This window comes from Squalius cephalus (assembly GCF_949319135.1).
Source record: "Squalius cephalus genome assembly, chromosome: 25".
NCBI lineage: Eukaryota > Metazoa > Chordata > Actinopteri > Cypriniformes > Leuciscidae > Squalius > Squalius cephalus.
In genome coordinates this window covers 3,211,616-3,226,615 of record NC_137146.1, presented here as the reverse complement: position 1 = coordinate 3,226,615, position 15,000 = coordinate 3,211,616, and the positions used below count along the sequence as shown (strand labels likewise).

General features: G+C 35.3%; 3 protein-coding genes across 6 annotated transcripts in view; all 3 read left to right on the top strand.

Annotated features, from left to right (window-relative positions):
• Positions 1-1,389, top strand: part of capn15 (calpain 15) — a 28,037-nt gene extending 26,648 nt beyond the window's left edge. For all 3 annotated transcript variants that reach the window (XM_079862739.1, XM_079862740.1, XM_079862738.1), the window contains one exon: positions 1-1,389. This exon is cut by the window's left edge and continues 842 nt beyond it. The gene's annotated coding sequence lies outside the window, so the exon portion shown is untranslated.
• Positions 1,390-2,157: 768 nt separating this feature from the next.
• Positions 2,158-14,043, top strand: LOC307153371 (MSS51 mitochondrial translational activator). Of its 2 annotated transcripts, none has more exons than XM_079862809.1 (7): positions 2,158-2,418; positions 3,603-3,778; positions 3,853-3,999; positions 7,648-7,772; positions 7,858-8,421; positions 12,364-12,457; positions 13,487-14,043. In XM_079862809.1, the coding sequence occupies exons 2-7, from the start codon at positions 3,621-3,623 to the stop codon at positions 13,677-13,679; spliced, it is 1,281 nt and encodes a 426-aa protein (XP_079718935.1). In that variant the 5' UTR covers positions 2,158-2,418; positions 3,603-3,620; the 3' UTR covers positions 13,680-14,043. The 2 variants fall into 2 exon arrangements, with proteins under 2 accessions (XP_079718935.1, XP_079718934.1); XM_079862808.1 differs by having other exon boundaries at positions 2,158-2,424.
• A 459-nt stretch (positions 14,044-14,502) lies between these two features.
• The window catches only part of LOC307153374 (MSS51 mitochondrial translational activator), a 5,298-nt gene continuing 4,800 nt past the window's right edge, over positions 14,503-15,000 (top strand). The window contains exon 1 of the mRNA XM_079862812.1: positions 14,503-14,667. Within this exon, the coding sequence (XP_079718938.1) occupies positions 14,651-14,667 (17 nt within the window). The 5' untranslated portion in view covers positions 14,503-14,650. The remainder of the gene's footprint in view (positions 14,668-15,000) is intronic.

The window sequence follows — 15,000 nt, the reverse complement described above, 5'->3', positions numbered from 1 at the left end:
AATTTTTATTATGAGTTTAAATAACATATCAGTAATGAGAATAATTTTTTTGCATTATTTTCATCTGAATTTGGGGCAAAATGCCACAAATTGCCATGAAAACATTGTCGTCACAATGCAGGACATCTTAACAGCCCAAAATAAAGGTTTAATTTCCTTAAACAAAATAATTCTTTATTCTTCCTTCAATCTTAGGGTGAAATGTGCCAATCTCATGATGACATGTTTTGTGAGATTTAGGTTTCTCGCCGTTCTGACAGCCAATCAGCGAACTGTATCTGGGGTCACATGATCTGCATAATGTGTAATGTAAGGACAAATGGCGATACTTGATTTTAGCGGAAGGAGGGGTTTATGTGGGCGCGTTACATGCGTGAACCATCTTTTAATTTATGTGTTTTAGTAAAGCGGAAGCTTTCTGAGAGAAGCACAAGTTAAGCTGCGAGCTGATCCGTCATCAGTTTGATTCATGAGCATGATGATGTCATAGCTGTACGACCTGTGCTGGATCTGATTGGTCGAGGGCCGGCGGGTTTGACTATCTCTGTGCACTGATGTTTAGTCCAGCGTCTTGTGTATTTCTTTCCCTCTGGATGTTGTGTTGCTCATCGTCTCCCTCTGTTGGTGGCTCTGGTGTGACGTCACACTCATTCTCTGTCTTTCTTTCGTGACGTCACACTCATTCTCTGTCTTTCTTTTTGTAAATTGTACAGCGCTGTTCCCCTCTGCACAATCCAATCTGAAGTACTCGCTGTAATTATACAGATCTCTGTCGGGCAGGAGTATAACATGTAGAATATTTTATTGATTCTTGGACAAAAAATGTATAAAAGTCTAAAAAATCTGTACGGTTCATTTGCAATCTCAGGTTCTGTTGGACCAAATGACAAATAAAGTTTTGTTTTTTGTTTCTTTATTTTTTAATCAAGAAACATGTGAGTTACTGATTTTTTTTTTTTTTTTTTTTTCCTGACGTTGTTTGTTCGGATGTGTCGTGTTTTTTCCATTGTTAATATTAGAGATGTTCATTAGATCATATTGTTGCTGATTTTATGTTGTTATTTATTGACCTACAGTATATGTTTATTATGATGATCATCTCAAATAGGTTTCTACAGGCTGATGATGGAGTCATGAATCAGACGTTTATATGGGTCACTCTCAGGAAACGGTGCATTTCACATTTTTTCTTTTAATCATCATTATTTTATCCACGTCGCAGTGAGTTTGAAATTCATGTTCTTACCATTTTCTCTGAACTAGATGAAAGTGTTTTAATATCAATTACTGCAAATTAGGTTACTTTTTTATCCTATATAATTCTTTCAAATATAGTAGTGACAAAGGATGTGTAAATTGAATTATATTCTATTAAAAACTACAATTACATTTACATTTTATTTATTCCACAAGTTGTTTTGCTTTACACTGACTGAACTGAACACAGAAAATCAGTTGCCTATCCTGGTTAATTATCTAAATGTCAATACATCAAATTTATATGTAAAGGTTATTTATGTAACAGCCTTTATAACAATTTTTACCAGTGTGCTTTACAACAATAGAAATAAAAAAAATCATATATAATTGACAAAAATAAATTTTCATAATATATATAGCCAATATGAATATGATTATATCTGATATAATAATACATGTGATCTATATAATAATATATAATGAATCATAAATAATGAAAAAAGTATTTTGTCATAATTATATGATTTTATTTATTTTATATATATTTATCATTTTATTTATTTTTCATTATTTCATCATATGATTAAAGAAATAATGAAAAATAAATGAATATGATGAAATAGTGAAAATAAATAAAACACAAAATAAGTATTATAAGTATTATTTTTCCATAGGCCTATATATATATATATATATATATATATATATATATATATATATAATTATTCTTTCATCATATAATGATATATAATTAAATAATTACAAAAAAAAAATCATATAGAATTATACCTGTCATGTTTGTTGAGAATGACCCAGAACTTTCATATACTCTCATAAAAATGCATTTAAAGTTTGATAGCAAATTCCAGCAGATTTCTATTGACTTTAAAATCCCACGAGCTCCTCCTGAGGATCACGTGGTCAGACATGAAGAGCGCGAGTGAACGGTTCATTAAAGTGTTTTGGGCAATAATAGATCTCGGGGGTCAGGAGCTCTTCAGGAAACTCTAGAGCCTCAGGGGGAAGGGGATTCTGGGTAAATTGAACACGTTCCCTCAACCTGGACGAGCGTCCGTCTCTCCCCTCATCCCAAAAAAGGAGAGAGGGATGAGTGTGTGAAAGAGAGGTGCAGTTAAACTGTGTGGACCTGAAGAACAAGCACATCGCCAGTCAGTCTGCCTTCTCATCAGTGTTTTCATTTACAGATTCAGTGTATCTGTGAGGGTGAGTACTGATTTTCAAGATATCATATTTAGAGTTATTTTTCTGCAGTGGTAGTTTCTCTTATTGGTTATATGAGTATGCAGGTATAAATGTATTAGAAATAATTTGCACGTGATAAAACTCTTTCACTCTCCGTCTGTGTCTTTCGTGGTTTGAAAGATTAATGGCTTTGTTTGTGAGTTTCTGATGTGAAATATTGCAGCAATGGCGTGTCGTTTATCATGTTTGTTCATGTGTCTCTACACAAGCGTTCGCTTTGATCCTTCAATGTCAAGGATTCACATCTGTTGGTGAAAATTGTTTAATGCATTAATCGGATTTGAAAGTTATGATAATGTTGTGAGCAATTCACAAAGAAATGTCTCCTAAAAACAAACGTGAATGGAAAAAGTTAATACTTTTATTAGGAAAGGACACGTTAAATTGATCAAAAGTGACAGAAAAGACATTCACATTGTTGCCAAAAAAAAAAAAGAATGTTTCGAATAAATGCTGTTCCTTCAACATTCTATTCATCAAAGAATCATGAAATAAATGTATATCACAGTTTCCAGGAAAATATGAAGCAGCAGAACTGTTTTAAACATTGATAATCATCAGAAATGTTTCTTGAGCATCAAATCATCATATCAGAATGATTTCTGAAGGATCATGTGACACTGAAGACTGGAGTAATGATGCTGAACATTCAGCTTTGATCACAGGAATAAATTGCATTTTAAAATATATTACAATAGAAAACAGTTATTCTAAATAATAATAATATTTCACATTTTTACTGTATTTTTCATCTGATAAATGCAGCCTTGGTGAGCAGAAGAGACTTATTTTAAAAACATAGTCAATCTTACATCCCCAAATTTATATACTCAAGAACGTATACTTGATTAAATGTACTTAACAATATATATCATTTTATAATTAAATTATTTTATATTTTATTTTTACAGTTGGCTCCTGAAAATTATATTAGGATTTAAAATGTCATAAAAATGTATGGTCCTCACATTGAGGGTATTTTCATTTTGCAAATTCTATTTTATTTTCATTTTGAATAGAAATATGACCCAAAATGAGTGTTGGCCTACAGTGTCTGCAGTATTTCTACTCGTTAACTACTGTCTGAGATGTGGATATTTCAGACACTGGACAGAAAGCTCTTGTTGTCTCGTGTGCAGGTGAAGTCCTCGTCCACAATGGCCGGTCCGGATCCTGCGCTCCCAGACTCTTTCACTCCGAGTTCGAGCAGCGTTTACTCGGATCAGTTCGGCTTTTACTCTCTGGACCGTAACGTTCCTGGACTTTCTAAGGTCATCTTAGACAAACTCAACATGAAAGATTACAAAGATTACAGGTGAGAAACACACACATAGAGTGAAATGAGTTTGTAGCCTTCAGATGTTGTCACTCTCTCTCTCTCTCTTTCAGGGCAGCATTGGAGGGAAAAGGAAAGGTGGGCTTTCGCTCTTACAAAGAAATGTTTCAAAATCTAGAAGACACGTTTAAATTCTGTGCCTGCTGCTCCAAACTACCGTCCAACCTTCCAGATCCTAAAGCGCTCAAACGCTGCATCAAGTGAGTGTGAAGCACCGGTGACAAGAAGGGGAACAGAGTTATCAAATGGAAACCAGGGACATAGTTCACTTTTTTAACACGATTGCTCTGGTAATGGAAGCTCAAATACACCACATGAGAAAAAACATCAAGCTTTTGTAAATCATTATTATGACATAACAAGATGAAATTATGACAAGTCCAAATTATGACAAAAAAAGCTAATCATTACAACATTGAAAAGTCAATATTATGACAAAAAGTACAAATATTCGGGCTTGAAAAGTCATGACAAGAAGAGGAAATTATGACTTTAAAAATCATAATTATTACTTTAAAAAGTCAAGATTATTACACAAAAAGTCATGATTTTGACAAAAAGTTGAAAAGACAAAATTATGATTTTAAAAATTATAATTATTACTTTAAAAAGTCAAAATTATTACACAAAAAGTCATGATTTTGACAAAAAGTTGAAAAGACAAAATTATGACTTTAAAAATCATAATAATTACTTTAAAAAGTCAAAATTATTACACAAAAAGTCATGATTTTAACATAAAAAGTTGAAAAGACAAAATTATGACTAAAAATCATAATTATTACTTTAAAAAGTCCAAATTATTACACAAAAAGTCATGATTTTGACATAAAAAGTTGAAAAGACAAAATTATGACGTTAAAAATCATAATAATTACTTTAAAAAATCAAAATTATTACACAAAAAGTCATGATTTTGACATAAAAAGTTGAAAAGACAAAATTATGACTTTAAAAATCATAATTATTACTTTAAAAAGTCCAAATTATTACACAAAAAGTCATGATTTTGACATAAAAAGTTGAAAAGACAAAATTATGACGTTAAAAATCATAATTATTACTTTAAAAAGTCAAAATTATTACACAAAAAGTCGTGATTTTATCATAAAAAGTTGAAAAGACAAAATTATGACTTTAAAAATCATAATAATTACTTTAAAAAATCAAAATTATTACACAAAAAGTCATGATTTTAACATAAAAAGTTGAAAAGACAAAATGATGACTTTAAAAATCATAATTATTACTTTAAAAAGTCAAAATGATGACAAAAGTCAACAAAGCCAAAATTTTGTATTAAATTATTACATAAAAATTCAAAATTACAGTCATAATTATGGCAAAAAGTCTAAATTGACCAAAACAATCATAAGTCATAAATTCATAATAAAAAAAGTCAAAATTGTTCCATAAAAAAAATCATTATGCCAAAAAAAGTGAAATTATCTTGACTTTAATCTCATATTTAAATCATGTTTATGATTTTTATTTCATAATTAATATTTACTAAAGCATGTTTTTTTTCTTATGTGGTGTAACTGGGCTTCGACAGGTAACCAGCAGGTCATGTTGGTCGGGCTTTTGCAGTGTTTTTGTAGAGTGTTTTGAACATGCGGTAAAGCAGGGACATTAAACAGGGACAAAACAGCAAAAACAGGGACGTCTGGTCACTCTAGTCTCAGTCTGTCAATAATCCCTCTATCCCACACAGCTGTTGCTGTCTCTCCTGTCCTCCTGAAGACTTCTGCCCTCACATTATCACCCGCTTATTAATATACATACAAATCTAATGCCAGATGTTAACACCTCTATCTGAACACCAGAGATAATGCTATGTGCTAACACGCTAACCCAACCCTCATGCTAACACCTCGGCGCCACTAATGATGAACTATTAAACAATTCATCAAGTGGTACAACCTGTTCGAAACCACAGTAATCATAGTTTAACTATGGTATTTGTAGTAAATCACAAAAAATAACTATGGTTTTATTACAAGAACCATAATTTAACTATGATACTTCTAGTAAAACCATAGTGACTGCAGCACTTATGAAAATAAGCCATTGTTTTTGATTTTTTAGTAAAAATATAGCAACCACAAAATTACTAAGCAAGTAAGCTCAGTTTAATTGTTGTAAAATCCTACTATAAAAAATATTGTAGCCTAGCCATTGCAATCCTGTTTTTTGGTACTTTTTTATTAGTGAATGGGGCGTCTGACCCCAAATGTCCCTGGTGTAGTTCAGTTCACACTGTTCTGGCTCAGAAAAATAAGACACTGCAAAGATCCGACCACAGACATTCAGCTAAAAATAGCAGACCGTTCACTGAGTGCTGAGTAAAGCTGGAGGCCAGTTGGGTTTCTTCCATTCAGGCTTTCATTGAACGACTGCTGAGAATCCCAGCGTCACACACACACACACACACACACACACACACACACACACACACACACACACACACACACACACACACACACACACACACGAGAGATCTCACATTCCTCCAATAATGATCCAGCCGTAAACCTTACTTAAGAAGTCACTCTATTGAGAGTTCAGTGATGGTTTAAATAAAATATCAAAAATAAAATTATTTATGTGTGTATATATATATATATATATATATATATATATATATATATATATATATATATAAATTTTAACATAAATTTTATTTTTATTATATATATATTCTATAAAAAAATATAAAACAAAATATTATTTATATATATATAATATTAATGTATGTAATACATACATACATATATATATATATATATATATATATATATATATATATATATATATATACATACACATGCACACATACTGTTTGGGCCAACAACAAAAAAATTCAGTTTGGATTTAAATAGGCAAAAGCTTAAGAGTCTATGATTGGATCATTATTGCAGTGATCATTATGTTTCTAACATGTTATATGTTTGGCAACAGTTCTTCTAACTCTAACTGATGGAGTGTGTAGCTTTTCATTTCTGAAACAACCATGTATGAAGAACATCATGTTCATATTCCAGGATGACAATGTCCAGATTCATCAGGCTCAGATTGTGAAAGAATGGTTGTGAAAATCATTTTCTCTCATGAATCCAGAGCTTAAATTCATTGAAAGTGTTTGGGATGTGCTGGAGGAGACTTTACAGAGTGCTGGACTCTTGCATTGACAACACAAGATCTTCCATCAACATTTATTTCCATCAATGAAATTGGTTTATTTCCTGATGAATCCTGACATTGTCATCCTGGAATATGAACATGATGTTCTTCATACATGGTTGTTTCAGAAATGAAAAGCTACACACTCCATCAGTTAGAGTTAGAAGAACTGTTGCCAAACATATAACATGTTAGAAACATAATAATCACTGCAATAACTAACCAATTGTTTTAGCTGTGCAGTGTATATATATATATATATATATATATATATATATGGTCAGACTACTAAGAGTTATGTTTTGGTTATATAAAATATATAACATAATATTTTTTTTAATATACTGTATATAATATATATCATAGCATATATCTTAACATAGTTGGTTATGTCTCCTTTTGTCTCTGCCGGCTGTTCTCTTAAAACCCGATCCGATTTTTTTAGCCTTTGTGCAGAGGGGAAATGTTTACGACAAGGTCACACACACCACATGATGCGCCACCACAATAAAAACTTAAAGTCCTGAAATGATGAGGGCAGCTTCTAAAAACAGCACAGACCTTTTAATCTTTCTGTTCAAACCTTGACTCGTAATGACATTATGTAATATGTTTAGTGCTAGAACTCTTTAACGTCTGTTTTTGTGTGTGCTTTGTGGTCTCAGGTGTCTAAATGTGTATTACTGCAGTAAAGACTGTCAGAAGAAAGACTGGGCTTTGCATAAGAAGTTCTGTAAAACGCTGCACAAGGTCTCCATCGACAGGCTGGTGGAGTGGCTCGTTCACACGGGTGAGAGAGAACAGCGGATGGGGTTGCTAGGGAGTCGTGAGTGGTTGCTAAGTAGTATTCTGTCAATCATCCTGTGGTCCAATAGGAGATCTTCCTTTCCCAACGGAGGTGTGGTCTCGTCCCGCTAAAGACGTCAGGTGTTGGGATGATTGGCTCTCAATGCAAGGAGATCTGACCCCCCGTCTGGAGCCGATCCTGTCCGGGAAAAACATGACAGATCTCTGGACCAATAGCTGCAGGCCGAGGCCTGAGGAGGCGGAGCTTCGTGAGTCTGTGTGGCGGATGTGCAGCGAGTTCTTCTCTCGGCCCCTGACGGTGGGCCTCGGGATTCAAATGACCTGTCTGGACCCGTATTCCCGGCCTCTGACCGTACATCTAGTCGGAGCCGGTCACAACGAGACGCTGGGAGCCAGAGTCACGGACATGGACGAGCTCAGCCGCATGTTCCCGGGCCACCAGGGGCTGGAGGTGGTGATGGTGGGGCCCGAAGTCATCCAGGGGCCCATCATGAGGCCTCCGCTGAGGGCGTTCGGACCCCGGGGAAGAGTTTACATCAGCGCTTACAAGGGCCTTTATCATCAGTTCTGGGAGGAGGTTGTAGAGAAAGGAGAAGCAGCCAAACCAGATCTAGTGGTTGGATTTCACCCAGGTACAAACTAACCTCCCAAACACATCCATACTCCGGAAACTAACACTATCGTTTCTGGTCATTTAAATAAAGCTGAAATAAATTCAAATATAAATATTACATTAAAAAAAAGTTGAAGTAGTAAAATGACTAAAACTGAAATAGAAATTAATTAAAGCAAAATATTATTGAATGCTATAATATTGCATACATACTAAAATAATGAGTAACATTTGATTAGACATGATCATTAACCTAAAGACTACATTTTTAGTACATCTTCTAAAATCTGTTACGGTTGTTTTTTTTGTCAACTTTTAGATGTGCATTAGCATATTAATGACTTCAGTAGTGTTATTTTAGTATTATTTATGTACTATTGTAGTATTTACTGATCATTTTAATCTTTTATTTTCAGCTTCAACTTTCTTCATTTCAGTTTTCGTTATGTGCTTTTGTCATTTTAATTCTCTTAATTCATATTTATTAGTTTTAGTTTTAATTTTAATTTTAATAATTTGATTACTTCAACTTTAAACTTATTTTATTTCCAAAGCAGCATTTCTTATTTTCATTTAACTTTTTACTTTTTTTTTAGTTTAGGTTTTTCAGTATTTAGTGTGTATTTTTTAATGAATGAAAGCTAATTCTTAATAGTTTTTAGTTAACAATACCAACACTGGTCCTCAATGCTAACAGATAAGTCCCGTTCACACCAAGAACGATAACAATAACGATAACTATATTAGCATCCACACCAGCGTTATATAGTTGTTTATTCTGCAGTTTATGTCGTCTGTCGCTTTAAATGCTCAAGCTCTTTAAAGCAAAATGGATTCTGATTGGCTGTCAAAGTTTTTATCGCTCATCATCAACTGGAGAAAAAGCACACTTATGTAAATAATTGAAAATAATTTGCATTAATTAACTAAATATTTCACTACAAAAAAAAGCAAAAACTCAATTTAAAGGGATGATGAACTGAGAAATCAAATTTACCTTGAGCTTTTGACATATAAGAGGTCATCATACTATAAGAATATGCTGTAAGTTTCAGAACTGAAAACTTCCTTGTTAGTCCAATAAAAGCTTTTACTGACACCAGGCACAGCGAACGACAGGTTTTCAAAGTGGAGATCTATGAGGTCAAAGGGTATCAAACCCCGCCTCCGCAGAAGAAGATCAACGCCTACTTCAACACTGCCTGTTTAGCCCCGCCCACCGATTCACGCATTACATGAAACTCATTATAATATGCAAAACTGTTGTCCAATCATAGCAGTGGGCGTTTACTTCCAAGTCTTCAATGAGACACGCCCATAAAACCGAGCGTTTCAGGAGCTAGGCTCAAAACCAGGGTAGAAAATAGCCTATTACTTATTCATTTTGATGTTTTTGAATGTAAAAACCAAGCGAACGTCATAAGTTGACCTCAGACAACAATATAAAAATACAAAAAAAGCCAGTTCATGACCCCTTTAATCAGCGAGTCTTTTTTTAACCAGTTCATTGAAATGAATAGCATATTTGGTTTGTGTCGTGAGTCTGAGGTGTTGAGAGAGATTTGACTTTCACTGGTTCTGTTGTCTTTGTGTTCAGACGTTTGACCCTTTGAGCTCCACTGGGGGGGGGGGGTTAGTTTCCATCTATAGCATCAGACGGACGTTTCTTTTAGGGAGATTCACTCTGTAGACAGGTGCCACTTCACCAGCGCTGTAATTCATCTCTCCGTCTGACTTTTACTAGCCGTGATTTATATAACAGCTGAGAGTTTGAGAGATCCCTGAGCAGTTTACCAGAATGACCGACCAGTCACATACACACAGACATGATAGAAGAGACTGAACAACTTCATATTTTAGCAGTAACAGTTAGTGTAGTGGTTAAAGTCCAGGCTGCTCACCAGAGGGTTGCTGGTTCTAATCCTGCGGGATCAGATGTAAGATGAGCTCTAACTGAGGATTATCTCTGTAATAAGTGAACTGAGAGTCACTTTGAATCAAAGCATCTGTTAAATGACCTGTTACTTATTTACTTAGCGGTAATATTAACACTTGCAGAGTGACACATGCAAGTACAAACTGTGACAGACGCTTGTGTCCTTACAACTTTTACCAGGCTTTATTTCCTCCTTGAATGTCAAAAATCAAGAATTCTTAGTGTTCAATCACTAAAATATACACTCACCTAAAGGATTATTAGGAACACCTGTTCAATTTCTCATTAATGCAATTATCTAATCAACCAATCACATGGCAGTTGCTTCAATGCATTTAGGGGTGTGGTCCTGGTCAAGACAATCTCCTGAACTCCAAACTGAATGTCAGAATGGGAAAGAAAGGTGATTTAAACAATTTTGAGCGTGGCATGGTTGTTGGTGCCAGACGGGCCGGTCTGAGTATTTCACAATCTGCTCAGTTACTGGGATTTTCACGCACAACCATTTCTAGGGTTTACAAAGAATGGTGTGAAAAGGGAAAAACATCCAGTACGCGGCAGTCCTGTGGGCGAAAATGCCTTGTTGATGCTAGAGGTCAGAGGAGAATGGGCCGACTGATTCAAGCTGATAGAAGAGCAACTTTGACTGAAATAACCACTCGTTACAACCGAGGTATGCAGCAAAGCATTTGTGAAGCCACAACACGCACAACCTTGAGGCGGATGGGCTACAACAGCAGAAGACCCCACCGGGTACCACTCACCTCCACTACAAATAGGAAAAAGAGGCTACAATTTGCACGAGCTCACCAAAATTGGACAGTTGAAGACTGGAAAAATGTTGCCTGGTCTGATGAGTCTCGATTTCTGTTGAGACATTCAGATGGTAGAGTCAGAATTTGGCGTAAACAGAATGAGAACATGGATCCATCATGCCTTGTTACCACTGTGCAGGCTGGTGGTGGTGGTGTAATGGTGTGGGGGATGTTTTCTTGGCACACTTTAGGCCCCTTAGTGCCAATTGGGCATCGTTTAAATGCCACGGCCTACCTGAGCATTGTTTCTGACCATGTCCATCCCTATATGACCACCATGTACCCATCCTCTGATGGCTACTTCCAGCAGGATAATGCACCATGTCACAAAGCTCAAATCATTTCAAATTGGTTTCTTGAACATGACAATGAGTTCACTGTACTAAAATGGCCCCCACAGTCACCAGATCTCAACACAATAGAGCATCTTTGGGATGTGGTGGAACGGGAGCTTCGTGCCCTGGATGTGCATCCCACAAATCTCCATCAACTGCAAGATACTATCCTACCAATATGGGCCAACATTTCTAAAGAATGCTTTCAGCACCTTGTTGAATCAATGCCACGTAGAATTAAGGCAGTTCTGAAGGCGAAAGGGGGTCAAACACAGTATTAGTATGGTGTTCCTAATAATCCTTTAGGTGAGTGTACATACTTAAAATAAAATATAAACTTACAGCTAGTATATAATCTAAATATTTCAGCTTTGATGTACCTTGTCACTTACTAAAATAACTAAAAATAAAAACCGTAGACATATTTTAAAAAAAAAAACTAAAATTGATAAAAAGCACAAAACAAAATCACTAAATGTTTAACTAAAATTAAAATGAACAATATGAAAGTACAAACTAATTCTAGATAAAAACAGTGTCTCAGTGACACTGCTTCTAAGCTGGTCATTTTTCTCAACTCACTTTCCTCTGTGACAAAACATCCATTTTGGACGGACATCATCATCATCGTGCTGAAAACCATAATTCATACACACATCGCTCATCCCTTTATAGCACTGCTAGGTCCCTGACAGCACTTGTCAACTTTAAATCTGCTCATATCCAGACACACACGACAACACATCTAATCTGGGAAGAGAGGATATACTCGCTATCAATCATAAAGTAGAGACAAACAAAGACAAGAGATTATCCAGCTAAACTCTCTTTGTGTGTGATTTGATGGATCTCTCTGTTTCTGTGATCTCATGCAGGGTTTCACGCGTCTCAGGGTTTAGGCCAGGGCTGGCTGCCCACCTTACTGCTGCTCAGAGACTATAACATCCCATCCATGTTCACTATGTACAAGTAGGTGACACACAGACATACGTTTACTTGGCATGCATTTTCCAGTTTTGAAATAACTTTTAATTTTTCATGCAACCCAACCCAAGGTCATGGGTTTGATTCCAGGGAGTGCATGAAAATAATATATGCATTGAAATGCAATGCAAGTCCCTTATGTAAAATTACACCAATCAGAGAGTCGGAAAAAGAAAATAGCTCTTTAGCTCCGCCCACTTTCAGACATTTGGGCGGTGGGCGGAGCCAGAAAGTGACAGCTGGATGCTTGTTTTCGCAACGGATTGCAAAAATAAATAAATAAAAAGGACAAGTTTATATCTCCCAATTCTGACTTTTTCCTCGCAATTCTGAGTTTAGATCTCACAATCAGACTTGCAAGATACAAACTCGCATTTCTGATTTTTTATTCTCAGAATTGTGAGATATAAACTCAGAATTGCGAGGAAAATAAGTCAGAATTGTGATATAAAAATGTTATAGGTTTACATGTTATTTCATGTAGTCACTGTTGGGCTAATAATACATATACCTCTGAACAGCTGTTTGGATTTAAAAGCTTAAGAGTCTATGATTGGATCATTATTGCAGTGATTATTATGTTTCTAGCATGTTATATGTTTGGCAACAGTTCTTCTAACTCTAACTGATGGAGTGTGTAGCTTTTCATTTCTGAAACAACCATGTATGAAGAACATCATGTTCATATTCCAGAATGACAATGTCAGGATTCATCAGGAAATAAATCAATTTCATTGATGGAAATAAATGTTGATGGAAGATCTTGTGTTGTCAATGCAAGAGTCCAGCACTCTGTAAAGTCTCCTCCAGCACATCCCAAACACTTTCAATGAATTTAAGCTCTGGATTCATGAGAGAAAATGATTTTCACAACCATTCTTTCACAATCTGAGGCTGATGAATCTGGACATTGTCATCCTGGAATATGAACATGATGTTCTTCATACATGGTTGTTTCAGAAACTACTGTCCATGACTGTCAGTCATCATCTCTGCTGTGTCTCTCGGTTGCAGTGATGCAGAGCTGCAGTATTCCTTGCAGATTCTCAAAGAACTTGAGATGGACGTCAAAGACGTCGGACCGAATCCCTTCAGCTCCCAGAAACCCGAGCAGGTCCAGACCAGCCCAAACAAACCCCCCAGTTACTGCAACGCTTTTTATATTTACTTTCAGGGTCTGTTAGAGACACAACAGGAGGAAGAGTAGATTTACAGAGACCTTCGCTCTCTGAATGCATTTCTCACTAAAGTCACCACATGTCTACTCTTTGGACATCAGTCACATCTTTAAAAAGTCGCTAATAATACCCTGTTAGAGCCATCTTTGAGCTGAATACCTTCCCCTAGTGTTGCAAACCGGTCACTGCACCTAGATAACACCTGTAGGGTCCTGCTTAAAGGGATTTAGTAGTCAGTAAAACACAAAAAAAATTCAACCTCATGGGATAGGTTGTAAGTTTTATTTTTATTTTCTCTTTAGACAAAATCTTGCATGGAAATAAATGGATTATACTTAGGCTACCTCAAGCGTGTTGACTGGATACTGGCTGACACATACACTAAAAGGAAAATATTACATATTACAGTTTATTATGCGATTACAGTATTTATTTTAAGACTTGTTTCAAGAAACAAATGTTTAATCTAAAACTGCTGTTATTTGCAGCACAATTTATTAAACGTTAGCGCCCTCTAGTGCTGAAATCTGCCATTTTCTTTATTCGCTCATATGATATTAATTATATTATCTTATATTATATTATTTTAATTATGAGTTTTTAATTTTAAAACAAAAGGTCTGTTTTAATTCCCGAGGCAGAACTTGTGTCAGAGTGTGTATTATCCCTGTTTTATAATGTAGATTATTTATTTGATATGGAAGAAGTATTCTGAAGCTAATAAATTTATATAAGCAAATAAAAAAAACGTGTCTGTCTGTCTGTCATTGAAAGCCAAAAAGGGGTTATATGTAGCTATATATATATATATTATATATTATTATTATTATTATACATATAATTTTTTTTTACACTGTCGGGTGAGAGATTGATGAGTGACACCCCGAGAATCATCTCACAGAAGCCTCGAGAAAACACTCGCTCAGGCACGCGCGGGTATAAAACACCCGCTAACTAACAGCTCAGCTTCACTTCATCTGTCAACGAGTGACCGTAAACAATGAACGACTCCAGCAGGTAAGACCCACGTTTTAAAACCATGCTCTGACTGTAATATTACTGTGAATAAAGCGTGTAGTACTTCACTGTAAGACAGACGAGGTCACGTGATCCATTCCAGTCTGGATTCATTATGCACTGACACACGTGCACTTTTTTAAAGTTTTTAATCACTAAGCAGACATGGATGTAAAGTATTATTATTAGTTATTTATTGAAATAGTTCAAGAGTTTATAATTGAGTTGTTCCTAGTTATTTCTTTATGTGTTTGTTGATTGCGTGTAATGTCATTAAGCTCATATTAGTGCATTAAAGAAGCGGTGTGTGTCTTATAACATTTGTCTCAGCTG

What these genes read in the sequence shown, in the direction of transcription:
- LOC307153371 (XM_079862809.1), top strand. Translation starts at nt 3,621, where the DNA reads ATGGCCGGTCCGGATCCTGCGCTCCCAGACTCTTTCACTCCGAGTTCG. An exon ending in GCGCTCAAACGCTGCATCAA is followed by an intron (nt 4,000 to 7,647) that starts GTGAGTGTGAAG and finishes TTGTGGTCTCAG; the next exon opens with GTGTCTAAATGTGTATTACT. An exon ending in AGTGGTTGGATTTCACCCAG is followed by an intron (nt 8,422 to 12,363) that starts GTACAAACTAAC and finishes GATCTCATGCAG; the next exon opens with GGTTTCACGCGTCTCAGGGT.